Source organism: Geotrypetes seraphini, chromosome 4 (genome assembly GCF_902459505.1).
Source record: "Geotrypetes seraphini chromosome 4, aGeoSer1.1, whole genome shotgun sequence".
Classification (NCBI taxonomy): Eukaryota; Metazoa; Chordata; class Amphibia; order Gymnophiona; family Dermophiidae; genus Geotrypetes; species Geotrypetes seraphini.
This window is the reverse complement of record NC_047087.1, coordinates 103644787-103660590: the sequence shown is the minus strand read 5'-3', so window position 1 is coordinate 103660590 and position 15804 is coordinate 103644787. Positions and strand designations below refer to the sequence as shown.

Genomic DNA, 15804 nt, shown 5'->3' with positions numbered 1-15804 from the left:
ATTTAGCCTTTTCCTGAAGAAATTGTAGAAACATAACTTGAAAGATCGATAGTTATAACTGTGTTTATGATGCGCAGGAGTGGTGCTTAAAATGGCAGCTCCAGCAGTGGGGAAGTGAAGCTGATGCCAGTCAGACTTCTATAGTCTGTGTCCTGTATATGGAAAGACAGATCAGGATGGGCTGGAGTAGGTTTTTGACAGCACTTCGATAGCTGGGAAGTAGGGCCAGGGCAAGGCAGGGCAGATTTTTTTTTTTTTTAAGGACCGAGACCTGAAAATGGCAAGGATGGATCAGGAGCAAGTATTGTTTGAGTTAATATGGAACCAAAAACCCATTATATTATTACATTTTACTTGCTAAGTTCCATTATAAGATGTCTTCCCAAAGTATGCAAGACCTGATTGCATACTTTGGGAAGACATCTTATAATGGAACTTAGCAAGTAAAATGTAATAATATAATGGGTTTTTGGTTCCATATTACCTTGATAATGAATGCAACTGTTGGGCAGATTAAATGGACCATGCAGGTCATTTTCTGCCATCATTTGCTATGTTACTTTTCCCTCTAAACCTTCAGGAATATCACTCACAAAAATATTTAACAGAAATCAGCTACAGGATGGATCCTCAAGGCACTCCACTACTCACATGTCTTTGAGCAAATTCCATTTACCACCACTTTCTGTTGCCTCTCAATCAACAATTTTTGATCCTGTTAACCACTCTGGATTCTATCCTCAAGCTGCTCAATTTATTCATGAGCCTCCTGTGAAGAACAGTATCAAAGACTTTCCTGAAATCTACAGTTCTTTTGTCATCCAGTCAAATAAATCAATCAGATTTTCTTGACACAATTACCTTTGTTGCTTTGGATCTTGCATCCCATTGAATTATAGAAAGTTTACTATCTTTTCCTTCAGCAGCATCTCCATTAGGTTTCTCATGATCGAGTTAGATTTGCCAGCCTGTAGATTCCCATCTCTTCTCTGTTCCCACTTTTGTAAAGAGGGAACACATCAGCCTTTCTCCAACCCCACAGAACATCCCATTTCTAAAGCTCTATTAAAAACATCCTTTACAGAACCTGCTAATACCTCTCTGAGCTCCTTCTGTATCCTGGGATGTATCTGATTGGGTCCCAAGGCTTAGGGGCTTATTTTCAAAGCACATAGATGCACAAAGTACCATAGGTTTTTATGGTACTTCGTGTGTTTAAGTGCTTTGAAAATGAGCTCTTATTCCACTTTCAGTTTATATATATATATAAATGTTCTTCCATGCTGCTTGCTATAGTATCATTTGTATTTTGTTTACACTTATCATATTTCTGTTATATGATTGTCCTGTTAAATGTTTATAATTTCTAATAATGTTTCACATTAGTCTTATTACTAGGATTCAGGTCTTCTTATTGATTGTTTTTCTGCTTATTGTTGTTCATTTTACCATTGTCTCTGTACTGTTGTTTTAGTATTGTTTATACTGTTAACAAAATTGTAAATTGTATATCGAGCTCTACTAGGTGGTTAATAAATTCCAATAAATAAATAAATGTATATTCATAGTATATACATATACTAGTCTTTAAGCCCATTACATTAACGGGTGCTAGAATAGATGTGTCTATCTGTCTTTCTTTCTTTCTGTCTCTCTCTCTCCTTGGCCGCTGTATTTCTTTCTTTTTGCACTCATGCCCCAAAAATCGTCCCTTTCTATTCCCTCCCTCCTTCCTTCCTATGTCCTTATTGCTCCCAGTGCATCCTTCCCATGTCCTTAGTGCCCCCAGTGCCTCCTTCCCATGTCCTTAGAGCCCCCAGTGCCTCCTTTCCCATGTCCTTAGTGCCCCCTCCCATGTCCTTGGTGCCCCTCAGTGCTCCTTCCTATGTCCCCCCTCACTGCCTTCCAGCCTTTGTCCCACCCCCTCCCCCGAAGCTAACCAGCCTACCTCCCTCCCTCTCTGCCGCACTAAAGCCAGCCTGCCTGCATGACTCCTTCCCTCCAGCGCCAAAAGCCGATGCCTGCTCCCCCCCTTACCAGCCTCCACAACTGCTACCTATCTACTGTCTGTGCCAGTGGTCAGCCGCCGCTGCTGGCCGCCACAACTGAAACTGCCACACACTAGTGATAGGGGAAGCATCGGAAACCACTCAGCTGAAGGAAACCATCGCGCTTCTCCTACGTTGCTGTGGAAATGTGCTGCATGCGTCAGAAACAGCCGCTCCTACTGCGCATGCGGTGACATGGTGCCACAGATCAGGGATCACAGCTGCACGAATTACCCACTGCATATGTCCGCTAAGGCTTTTATTATATCTGATATATACTAGTGTTTAAGCCCGTTACATTAACGAGTGCTAGAATAGATGTGTAAACTTTTAGCACAATGGGGCGCTGAGGCCATTCTTTCTTTCTTTGCTTCCTGCTCCCCCTGTCCAGCAGTAGCACTTCTCCCTTTCTTTTACCTCCCACCTGTCCAGCATTACTCCTTCCCTGCTCCTCCCTGTCCAGCATTACCCCTTCCCTGCTCCCCCCCCTGTCCAGCAGCACCCTTTCCCTGCTTCCCCTGACCAGCAGTATCCCTTCTCCCTTCCTTTTACCTCCCCACTGTGCAACAACAGCATTTCTCTTCCCCCCTTCCCTGATCTTCCGTCTCCCTCTTTCCCTCTCTCTCCCCAAAAGGGTGCTGCAGCAGCATTCCCCCTGTGGTCTCACACAGCCGTCAGCAGCATTTATCCCTCCCCCCCACGGTCTTACACAGCCATCGGTAACATTTATCATTCTCTCTTCCCCCCCCCCGGGTCTCACACAGCCATTGCCAGCACAGCATTTAAAACTTGCTGCTCCTGCTTGCTTCGGGCCTTCGTTGCTACCGGGTCCCACCTACTTTCTGTTTCAGCGAAGGTAAGACCTGGCAGCGAGTAAGGCCTGAAGCAAACAGGAGCAGCGAGTTGAAGCCTCGCTCCATGCCCTATCTCCCGCCAATGCCGCCCTAGCCAGGAAGCGACTTCGGCCATACTCCGGGGCTCTAACACTGTGCTTGCCGGCTTCGCTTCTCCTCCCTCCCCCCTCATGACTTAACTTCCGGTTTTGGTGGAACAGGGTCGGGAAGCTGGCAAACACAGCGTAGTCAGAAGTCAGCCGGCGTTGGAGATCTGGAAATCAGCTGAGGCAGGCACTGCGCATGCGCAGGCATGGCACCACGGATCACGGACCCACCAAGTTTGAAGTGCACATGCGCGCTAAGGGTATTATTATAGTGGATATATATATATATTTATATATATATATATATATATATACACACACACACATACATACAGTATTATATGCACAATGCCATCAAAATATAAATCACACACCCTAGTAGGTATATATTAGAACATTTAAATAACAGATAAAATGCTAACACAGATGTTATCCTACCGATCAAAAAACCTAAAGCGATCCCGTCCTTCAATTTCAACTTTTTGAGAATCCTGGATTCGAGATGAGAATTTAAATCTAAGAAAGAGTCCAGAAAAAGTAAACATAATTAATCCTGAGCTTTAAGGTAGCAATTTTAGATGCTTTATTCGTGATCTGGACATGCATAAAATGACATAAATGTCTAAATCCCAATTTTAGCAAAATAGGATATATAGTACATGTCTAAATTGTAAATATATTGCAGAGGCATGGACTGGGTAGGGCTAAAACAAACGTGCAGAAGGGGAATGCAAGTTTATGTCCCCTGAGATCAACATTGAGATTTATACCTGCTCTCAGGCCACTTACCTTAATCTCCCAGTGTTTTCTTGCCCCCGGCCCCCACTCAAAAGTAATATTGGCAATGATACTGCGCATTGTGACAGATTGGGAAATAGATATGTATGTTTCTAAAATGCCAAGTGTATGTGCTGGCAAATACACACAGTGGCATAGCTACTATTGAGCGAGGCTGGCAAAATGTCCAATGATTAAAACTGCAAGAAGTTGCACCCTCCTCCCTCCTCCCCCCCCCCCCAACAGTCATCCATATGCTGCAGCAGATGGTGGCAGAGAGCTTGCTGAAAGCCTTTTCTCGGCTGCATCCCACCTCTCTGCTACAACTACCTGTGGGCAGGACATGCCAGAGGAAAGGTTTAGCTGGCTGGAAAGACAGCTTTCATATGTTCACTGCCACCATCTACTGCAGTATGTGGAGGAAGTTGAAGTGATGCTGGACTCACATAGGGGAGGAGGGGGGTCAGAAAGGGAGATATGCTGGGCATGGTGGTAGGGAGAGACCTGGAGGAAAAAGGGAGCAGATGCTGAACTGGGTGCATAAAGAAAAGACAGACTGGACCAGGGGAGATGCCAGACCACTGGGGGAGGTGGGGTGCATGAGAAAGTGAATAGATAAGAGAGAATCTGGACATGGGGAAGGACAGGAACACAGAAGAGATGCTAGCTGTGGAGGGAACAGGGACTCAAGAGGCAATACCAGACACAGAGGAGGGATGCTGAACATGATGGATGCTGGATACAGAGAGTAACGAATGTCAAAAAGACCCTGAAGAGAGTTAAGAAAAAACAGAACACCCCCCCACCCCGAAAAGAAGAGACACTAGGACAAAAGCAGTGCTTAAATATCAAAGGAAGGAAAATATTTTTTCTGAATTTATTTTTGTAATATGTCAGTTTTGGGAAATATGCACCCTCCCCTCCACCTTGGTCCCCCTACCTCGGGGATCAATGGTGTTATAGGGGGTCTCATCTCAATTTTTCCACTCGGAGCCCATTCAGTCCTAGCTATGCCACTGAATATGTGTGTACATTCTGAAATACCAACATACACACATATATTGCTGTGCTGATCCTGTTATTTTAGAAACTGACAATTATAAAATGGGTGCTACTGTTGCATGTAGCAGGCGAATACATGTCCATTCCAGATTTTTTTTTAATTTTTAGAAAAGGCTTTATTTTGGCATATCTTTTCTAAAATCTAGAAAAAAACAATACATCTCAACCTGGATGTCTCATTTGAAGGGAAGGGAAAAATATTGTAATAATAATATGATATAAAATTTTGATAAAGGGTTTCTTTAATTTACAATGTAAGAACATTTATTGATAATTTCAAGTGTTTCTTCATAATTGAATGTAATACATGTATTTCACTTGATGTAAGAATTTAAAAAAGAATAAAAATTATTTACAAAAAAAAAAGAATGTTCTTTCTAAAATCTGCCTTTAAATATAAACTTACGCTTCAACTATTTTTTATTTATTTATATACCACTTATATCCTAAGTGGTTTACATTCAGGTACTTTATCATATTTCTCTCTGTCCCATGGGCTCAAACTCTATCTAGTGTACCTGGGGCAATAAGGGGATTAAGTGACTTGCCTAGTATTTTCATTTTAGGTTGTGTCTAAGTTTTTACATAGTTTCATTGAAATGTTATTCTTTTGTATGAAACATTCTATTACTTCAGGAATAGAATTAAAAGCACAGTTACTTACAGGTGTTTTCCAGGATCAGCAGGCAGATATTCTCACAGATGGGCAACGTCATCCTTGGAGACTGGTAACGAAAGCGCTAAAGTGGACTGTTACTTTAAGGGCTCCTTTTACGAAGCCACATTTATCTCATGCAATTTTTTAGTGCGCGCTAACCCCCGCGCTAGCTGAAAAACTACCGCCTGCTCAAGAGGAGATGGTAGTGGCTAGCAAATTAGTGTGCGCTATTACGTGCGTTAAACTGCTAACGCGGCTTCGTAAAAGAAGCCGTAAGCTTTTAACGAAACTTTGAGACTGCCCATGCTGTGCATGCGTAAGTGACTTCCCGCCTGATGCCAGGTCGTGAGGTCATCAGTTCTATACCCAAGTGAAGAAGCCAACTAGGGGAGGTGGGCGGGTTGTGAGAATATCTGCCTGCTGTCCGTGGATAACATCTGTTACAGGTAAGTAACTGTGCTTTATCCCAAGACAAGCAGGCAGCATATTCTCACAGATGGGACTCACTAGCTTAACTGAAAGGTATGGAGGGAGAGTTGTCCTTTAAACAGAAAATAAAATCTGTAGCACTCCTTGGCCAAACCAACCATCTCATCTGGAAAAAGTTTCCAGACAGAAGTGAGTAGTGTGAATTGAAGGCCAAGCAGCTGCTTTGCAAATATCCTAAATGGGAGTGGAACACAAAAAGGCCACCAATGCTGCCATAGCTTGGAGTTTGTGTGCTGTAACACATCCCTCTAGCACAGGGGTCTCAAAATCCCTCCTTGAGGGCCGCAATCCAGTCAGGTTTTCAGGATTTCCCCAATTAATATGCATGAGATCTATGTGCATGCACTGCTTTCAATGCATATTCATTGGGGAAATCCTGAAAACCCGACTGGATTGCGGCCCTCAAGGAGGGACTTTGAGATCCCTGCTCTAGCAGCAGCCCAGCCTGAGCATAGCAAAGGGAAATGCAGGCTGCTAATCATGTGGAAATAGTTTGTTTGGTTACAGGCAGTCCTAATCTGTTAGGGTCAAAAGAGGTGAACAGTTGAGGTGAAGATCTGTGTGGCTTAGTCCTTTGAAAATAGTAAGCCAAGGCATATTTACAGTCCAAAGTATGAAGAGGCTTTGGAAAAAATACCAGGTAGCACAATGGATTGATTAAGGTGAAATTCTGGGAATACTTTCAGAAGGAATTTAGGATGAGTTCCAAGGACCATCTTGTTGTGATGAAATACTGTATAATGTAGGTCACAAACCAGTGCTTGAAGTTCACTCACTTGCCAAGCTGAAGTGACACAGATCAAGAAGACTACTTTCCAAGTGAGATACTTAAGATGAGTAGTTGCAAGGAGGTTCAAATGGAGGCTTCATCAGAATAGTGAAAACTACATTCAGATCCCAAACAACTGGAGGCGGTTTGAGTGGAGGTTTTGAGTTCAAGAGACCTTTCATAAACTTGGAAATCAGCGGATGAGAAGTTAGAAGTTTATTATTGAAAGGGCATAGGGGGAAGCTCTGAGGTGAACTCTGACAGAAGTAGTTTTAAGCCAGGGCTGGAAAGGTGCAGAAGGTAGTCCAACACCAAAGGAATGGAGGATGTTGTAAGATCTAAGTGATGGAGATTGTACCATGTACTTGAATGGACAGAATTGCTGAATATAAGGTTTTCTGGAAGCAGCTATAATGGCTTCAACTGGGGAAGAGAGATAAAAATCTTCTGAGCTCAAGTTGAGAAGTACCAAGCTGTTAGGTGTAGAGACTGCAGGTTGGGATGTAAAAGAGATAAGCAGAGATGGAAAGATCTGTAATGGAACTGGATCTTTAACACTCAGCTTAAAGCAACTACTACTAATCACTTATATAGTACTGAAAGGCATATGCATGCTGTACATTTTGACATTTATAGACGATCCCTGCTTGGAAAAGCTTACAATCTAACTTGGACAGACATGACATGACATAGAGGGTAGGGGATGTAGAACCCATGGTGAGAGGAGTTAGCACTATCGAAAGCACTATCATAGAGGTGGGCTTTTCAATGGGCCTTGAACACTGAGCCTGCTGTAGAGATTTGGGCAGCTTCTTCCAAGCATATGGTGCAGCAAGGCAGAAGGGACGGAGTCTGGAGTTGGCAGTTGAAGAGAAGGGCACAGATAGGAGGGACTTACTAGCTGAGCAGAGCTCATGGAGGGGAATAAGTGAAGAGAGACAGTGAAGGGCAGCTGAGTGAGTGCATTTGTAAGTTAGTAAGAGGAGTTTGAATTGTATTCAGAAATGGATGGGAAGCTAATGAAGTGACTTTAGGATGCTAGGAATTATAATTCCTAACAAGACTAAGAATGTTTTAATGCCCCTGTATAGTTCCACAGAGCGACCTCATCTGGATTATTGCATTCAAAGAAAGATATAGTGGCGCAAGAAAAGGTTCAAAGAAGAGCAACCAAGATGGAAAAGGAGATGGAACTCGTATGAGGAAAGAATAAAATGGATAGGGCTCTTCAGCTTGGAAAAGAGATAGCTGAGGGAGATATGATTGCAGTCTACAAAATCCTGAGTGAAGTAGAACGTGTACAAGTGGATCAATTTTTCTCTCCGTCAAAAACTACAAAGACTAGGGGACAATCGAAGTTCCAGGGAAATACTTTTAAAACCAATTGGAGGAAATTTTTTCACTCAGAGAATAGTTAAGCTCTGGAACGCATTGCCAGAGGATGTGGTAAGATCAGATAGCGTAACTGGTTTTAAGAAAGATTTGGACAAGTTCCTGGAGGAAAAGTCTGTTATTGAGAAAGACATGGGGGAAGCCACTGCTTGCCCTGTATCGGTAGCATGGAATATTGCTACTCCTTGGGTTTTGGCCAGGTACTAGTGACCTGGATTGGCCACTGTAAGAACGGGCTACTGGGCTTGATGGACCATTGGTCTGACCCAGTAAGGCTATTCTTATGTTCTTAGGAGTAGTGTGAGTAAAGCGTCTCTCCCAGAATATAAGCCGTGCAGCCTAATTCTGGCTGGATTGGAGGGGAGCAAGAAGGCTAAGCAGAAGGCCTGAGAGTAGCGAGTTCCAGTATTCTAAGCGCGAGGTGATGAGGGCATGGATAAGTGTTTTGGTAGTGTGCTCAGAGAAGAAGGGTTGGATTTTGGTAATATTATAGAGGAAGAAGCGACAAGTTTTAGCAATATGTTGTATCTGGGTGGTGAAGGAGAGAGATGAGTCAAAGATGACCTAAGAATACGAGCAGACAAAACAGGAAGGATGAGAGTGTTATCCAAAGAGATGGAGAAAGAGGGAACCAGTGGGGGGAACCAAGATTATCCGAGCCATAGAGGAGCTATGGGAATCATGTTGGTTGGTTCTCGCTTGAGTTTGAATAATGCTTTTAGAACAAGAGGGATTGGCAGAAATGCATACAGGAATCTGTGTGACCAACCCAGAAGAAATGCATCTGCTTCTAGGTGATGTGGGGAGAACTATCTGGAGCAGAATTGAGGTGATTAGTGATTGAGGGAGGCGCAAACAGATCTTTCTGAGGAGTTCCCAAAATTGAGAAGATGTGGTGCAAGAACTTGGAATTGAGAGTCCACTTGTGCAGCTGAAAAAATCTGCTCAGCCTGTTGGCCAGAGCATTCTGCTTCTCTTGCATGTATACAGCTTTGAAGAAAATATTTCATGAAATGCCCATTTCTAGATGTGAAGGGCTTCTTGATACAGAAGAAGAGACCCTGTATCTACCTGTATATTGATAAAGTACATAGCTACTTGATTGTCCATTCTGACAAGGAGGACCCAGTTGAGAAGACGATCTCGAAATGTCCTGAGAGCATTGCGGATCTCCCGAAGCTTGAGCAGAGATAGGATACAGTGCTTTAAATCTGCAATCATAGGCATTTTGTTATTACTTTGGGAGAGGAAGCTAAGAACATAAGAATAGTCTTACTGAATCAGACCAATGGTCCATCTAACCCAGTATCCCGTCTTCACGGAGGCTAATCCAAGTCACAAGTACCTGGCCCAAACTCAAATAGTAGCAGCATTCCATGCCACTAATCCAGGGCAAGCAGTGGCTTCTCCCATGTCTGCCTCAACAGCAGTTTATGGACTTTTCCAAACTTTTTTTAAACCAGTTACATTAAACGCTTGTACCAAATCCTTATCCGCATCCTAGGCCGAAGGGTAGCACCTTGCTGAAGATGATGATGTCCGATGCGAAAACAAAGGAACTTTCATACATAGAGCTCTTTGAGATCTAAAGAATACAGCCACCGATCTTTGTCTAGAAGTGGGCATAAAGTCTCTAGAGATAGTATGCAAAATTTCTGTTTGACTAAAGTTTGTTGAGAGCTGAGGTTGAGAATCGGACAAAAGGCCTCCTGTCTTCTTTGACATTAGAAAGTATTTTGAGTTTTTAAAAAACCCTGGTTTTTCTGGCAAGGGGTTAGTGGCTCTATGATTTTGAGTTTTAGAAGAGCCTCGATTCCCTGAAGAGAAGCTTGTTGAAAATTGAAAGAAGACTCTCTTGGAGGGTTGTTTGAAGGAGTAGAGGCATGTCCAAAAGATTACATGAGCGGCACTGGAAAGTGCATGAAGAACCTAGTTGATCCTGCCAAGAACCTGGATGATCCTGTTGAGAACAGGATTGACCCTTTGGATATGCTCTGCTGGTGACAAGTAAGCTTTTGCAGAATCTCCTCCACTTTGATACCAAATAATTCTTCATCTGAACACGGAATATGCGTTAGCCAATCCTGGACATTGATATGAAAGTCAGAGACATGAAGTCAGAAGACAGATCAGATGGAGTCTGAAGAATCCAGCCTTAAAGAACTCAGGCTCAGAGAAAGTGCATTTTGAGGACAGAGATTAATGGCTAACCCCAAGCAACATCCTGTATAAGACAGGAAAAGGAGCTGCAGCCAGTTATGCAGCAGAAGAGGTGATCCAATTGAAAAGGCTATACACCCATATAAGAAATTGTTGGATTCTTCTGGTAATAATAATAATAATAACAACTTTATTTTTGTATACTGCAGTACCAGAATAGTTCAGAGCGGTTTACATGACAAGAGACTGTACATCTACAGAGAAATTTACAAATAAGTCAATCAATCAATATAACTTAGCGAGTCGGGAGCAGGCAAGAAGGAGATAGAGAGATTATAAACAAGTCAATCGGCGTGGCTTAGGAAGTCGGGTGCAGGTAGGTGGGAGGTGCAGGTAGGGAGAAGACAGGTAGGTGGGAGGTGCAGGAAGGTGGGAGGTACAAGGCATAGTTAAAAGTAGAGTTACAAGGAGGGTGGGAGTCAGAGATATTTGTCAAAGAGATAAGTTTTGATTGACTTCCTGAAAGTTTGGTAGGAGGGAGAATTAGAGATGAGAGTGGATAGACATTTGTTCCATTTGCATGCCTGGAACGCCAGGGATCTGTCGAGGAATCTCTTGTAGATGCAGCACTTTAGGGACGGGAAGGCAAACAAGTGGGCGTTACATGTGCAGGTGGGGCCCAGACGGACAAAGTGATCTGATAGGTAGATTGGGGACGAACCTGTTAGGGTTTTGAAGCAGAGGCAAGCAAATCTGAAGATAATCCTCGCCTCCATAGGCAGCCAGTGCAGTTTTTTGTAGAAGGGGCTTATATGGTCAGATTTTTTGAGATTATAGATGAGTCAAACGGCTGCATTCTGAACGAGTCTTAAGCGTTTGATGTTTTTTTTAAATGAACCTAGGTAGATGATATTACAGTAGTCTAGGATGCTCAGGATTAGTGATTGGACCAGTAATCAGAAGGAGAAGAAGTCAAAGTAGTGTTTGATGGTGTGGAGTTTCCAGAGGGTACCAAAACATTTTTTAATCTGAGCATTGGTGTGGGCTTCGAAAGTAAGGCAGCGGTCCAGGATGACTCCAAGGATTTTGATTGTGGGGTTAATTGGGTAGTCTAACCCGTTAAGTTTCAGGGAGGTGTTTGTTAGCTTGTTGTTGGGACTGGCCAGGAAAATTTTGGTTTTTTCTGGGTTCAGCTTTAATTTGAATTGAGTGGCCCATTGTTCTATCTTGGTGAGGATGGATGAGGTAAATTGTTCAATCTCTTGTGAAAGCGAGGTAATGGGAATGATGATAGTGATGTCGTCTGCGTAGATATATGATTTTAGTTTTAGGTTGGATAGCATATGACCTAGTGAAGCCATGTAGACATTGAATAGAGAGGGTGAAAGAGGGGAGCCCTGAGGAACTCCGCAGGGATTGTGCCAGGGTAGAGCTCCTATTGATGAAGGATGTAGTTAGACACAAAGTGCAGTAGGATAGGTGTGTGTATTGCAGAGGCAGGTCAATATGGTACTGATGTTTTGGTCCAGACAACGAAACTCTCTCCTTGCAAAGACCAGTGATACACATGTCTGGGGTACAACGAATGCAGTTGATAAAGGGAATGCATCATCTTATTCGATGCTGAAGATACCTTGCATATGTTGAAGCAGCACAGTAGATGCAAATTATGGATAGGAAAACCTGCTATGCCCAGCAATATGTGTCTATTGATAGACAGTAGGCTATGGAGAGTTAACATTAGGATGCCCATGGCACCGTCCGGAAGGAGGACTGTGATGAGTAAATGGGAACAGTGCCGAGGAACATTTCATGGAAGAAATGGTACTGATAAGAATCCCCCATCATTTAGTATTGCTACATCAATGCGAAGAAAAAAGATGGTACCAAGAATCGACGAATCTTGACTATGACAGAGAGAGGGAGATCCAGTACTATAAGGCCTCAACAATAGACAGTACCGAGAAATGAGAACCGATGTTAAAGCAGCACAGTAGATGCAAGTTGTGGATGGAAAAAAACTTGCCATGCCCAGCAATATGAATAGGCTTTGAAGATTTAACATTAGGATGCCCATGGCACCGTCTGGTAGAGGGACTGTGATGAGTAAATGGGAACAGTACCGAGGAACATTTCATGGAAGAAATGGTACTGATAACAGTCCCCCATCATTTAGTATTGCTACATCAATGCGAAGAAAAAAAGACGGTACCAAGAATCGACGGATCTTGATTATGACAGAGAGAGGGAGATCCGGTATTGTAAGGCCTCAACAATAGACAGTACCGAGAAATAAGAACCGGTACTGAGCATCAACAGATCTTGACTTATAACAGAAAAAGCAAGATCTGGTGCCGTAAAGCCTCAATAAAAGGCAATACCGAGAAATAAACACCGGTACAGAGTATCCACGGATCTCGACTTATGACAGAGAGAAAGATCCAGTACTGGAAGGTCTCAATAAAGAACTCAGGAAGACAAGGTGGGAACTGAGGGTCAAGTGAAAGTTCTGCCGAAAAACTGTTGATGCCCTTGGTAAGGATGAAGACAGATAAAGTGTCAATAGGCCCGAAATTAAAAACAAGGAAAAACATATTGTACAAAGAACTATGGTAGAGCCACTACTTAAAAAATAAATCGCGGGCAAGAATAAAAAAAGAAACAATTAAAGTGGGAAGGCAAACTTGACTGGATGAAGTCCAGATACATCTTCTTCACTCCATGGAAAATGAAAAACCTATGACCTTGTGACCTGGCCTCGGGTAAGAAGGCACTTGTGCATGCGCGGTGCAAGCAGTCTCAAAGCTTTGCTTAAAGCTTAGAGTGACAGTACACTTTGGCACTGTCATAACGGACTCCATGGATGACATCAACCATCTGTGAGAATATGCTGCCTGCTTGTCCTGGGATAACAAAGAGAAATTAGGTTCTTACCTGCTAATTTTCTTTCTTTTAGTCCTTCCAGACTGGCACAGAACGGATGGGTTTATGCTCCTGTTCCAGAAGATGGAGACTGAGAACTGAGTCATTGACTTTTGGCTACAGTACATGTGGGCTGTGCAGTTCCATCTACAATCACTCTGACGAATAGCCAAGCAGAAACTAACTAGGCTGAAGAATAACATACCAACTCCACACTCACATGGAGAAGACAAAGGAAAATGTCCGACTGGAACACACTGTTGAATACTGATTAGAACAAGACCCTTCCAGCAACGCCCCACAGTTTGCCAGCTAAAGCTAGTGACACTGCTCTTAAAATACTCTAACAACCAAGTCAACAAAAACCTGCAGAAAAAAACATAACTTTGCGAGAAAACACTGAACAAAACGACAGGTCTGTGCCAGTTTGAAGGGACTAAAAAAAAGAAAATTAGCAGGTAAGAACCTAATTTCTCCTTCTTTATCATCCTTCAAGACCAGCACAGAACGGATGGGACATACCAAAGAAGTGTCCATTATGGGTGGGACCTCTGAAGGGCTGCCACAAAAACATGCTCACTGAACACAGCATCCCAACACGCATGAACGTCCACACAGTAGTGGAGAACAAAGGAACGGAGAGAAGACCAAACCGCAGCTTTACAGATATCCACCGAAGGCACAAGCGAACTCTCAGCCCAAGAGGCTGCCTGATCCTGAGTGGCATGAGTTTTGAGAAAATCTGGAACAGGTTTCTTTTGAAGAAGATATGCCGAAGCGATAGCCTCCTTGCTCCAACGCACATGGTAGCCTTGGAAGCACCGTCCCCCTTATGAGGACCCTAGAGAAGAACAAATAGATCTGACTGACAGAACTCCTGGCCTACTGAACATAAGCGCAAAGGATCCTATCAAAGTCGGTAGAACTCCCGACAGAGTCCCCCAAGCTCTGTCCAGAGAGTAAAAGGGACAAGAAAGATTCAATACCGTATTTTCACGCATATAACGCGCGCGTTATACGTGGTTTTTACGTACCGCACATACCCTTGCACGTTATACGCGTGAGCGCGTTGTACAAAATTTTTTTACATAGTTCCCCCCCACGTCCGATTCACCCCCCCCCGCAGGACCGCTCGCACCCCCACCCCGAAGGACCGCTCGCACGCACCCGCACCCCCACTCCGAAGGACCACTCGCACGCACTCCCACCCGCACCCCCAACCTGAAGGACCGCTCACACCCCCACAGCCTCCCGACCCCCCCCATCACGTAGAAGCTCCTACCAGTGTCCTGCTGCTTCCTCTTGGCGGTCCCGACACCCGACACGATCGGGGCAAGAGGGAGCTCAAGCCCTTTTGCCCCAGCCAACCGCAGCACCCCCGACACGATCGGGGCAAAAGGGAGCTCAAGCCCTCTTGCCCCAGCCAACTGCGGCACCCCCGACACGATCGGGGCAAGAGGGAGCTCAAGCCCTTTTGCCCCCCCTCCGACTCCCCGACACGATCGTGGCAAAAAGGAGCCCAAGCCCTCTTGCCCCCCCGACTCCCCAACTCCTCGACAATATCGGGCCAGGAGGGAGCCCAAGTCCTCTTGGCCCTGGCGACACCCCCCCTAGTTGTTCGGGCCAGGAGGGAGCCCAAACCCTCCTGGCCACGGCGACCCCCCTACCCCCACCCCGCACTACATTACGGGCAGGAGGGATCCCAGGCCCTCCTGCCCTCGACTCAAACCCCCCCTCCCCCAAGAACCTCCGACCGCCCCCCCCCAGCCGTCCCGCGACCCCCCTGGCCGACCCCCCACCCCCCTTCCCCGTACCTTTGTGTAGTTGGCCGGACAGACTGGAGTCAAACTCGCCTGTCCGGCAGGCAGCCAACGACGGAATGAGGCCGGATTGGCCCATCCGTCCCAAAGCTCCGCCTACTGGTGGGGCCTAAGGCGCCTGGGCCAATCAGAATAGGCCCGGGAGCCTTAGGTCCCACCTGGGGGCGGGGCCTGAGGCACATGGGCCCAACCCGACCATGTGCCCAAGGCCCCGCCCCCAGGAGGGACCTAAGGCTCCCGGGCCTATTCTGATTGGCCCAGGCGCCTTAGGCCCCACCAGTTGGCGGAGCTTTGGGACGGATGGGCCAATCCGGCCTCATTCCGTTGTTGGCTGCCTGCCGGACAGGCGGGTTTGGCTCCCGTCTGTCCGGCCAACTACACAAAGGTACGGGGAAAGGGGGTTGGGGGGGTCATGGGGTTCGGCCAGGGGGGTCGCGGGTCGGCTGGGGGGGGGGGCGGTTGGAGGTTCTTGGGGGGAGCGGTCGTTGGGGGGAGGGGGTTTGCGTCAAGGGCAGGAGGGCCTGGGATCCCTCCTGCCCGTAATGTAGTGCAGGGTGGGGGTAGGGGGTCGCCGTGGCCAGGAGGGTTTGGGCTCCCTCCTGGCCCGAACAACTAGCGGGGGGGGGGGTCGCCAGGGCCAGGAGGACTTGGGCTCCCTCCTGGCCCAATATTGTCAGGGAGTTGGGGAGTCGGCGGGGCAAGAGGGTTTGGGCTCCCTTTTGCCCCAATCGTGTCGGGGAGTCGGGGGGGCAAGAGAGCTTGAGCTC

The 15804-nt window shown here is 45.5% G+C and overlaps 1 protein-coding gene across 3 annotated transcripts in view; it reads right to left on the bottom strand.

The window, feature by feature from the left end:
- Positions 1-15804, bottom strand: part of CFAP91 (cilia and flagella associated protein 91) — a 174408-nt gene that overhangs the window by 120879 nt on the left and 37725 nt on the right. For all 3 annotated transcript variants that reach the window (XM_033941433.1, XM_033941432.1, XM_033941434.1), the window contains exon 4: positions 3427-3504. In XM_033941433.1, coding sequence (XP_033797324.1) covers positions 3427-3504 — 78 coding nt within the window. The remainder of the gene's footprint in view (positions 1-3426; positions 3505-15804) is intronic.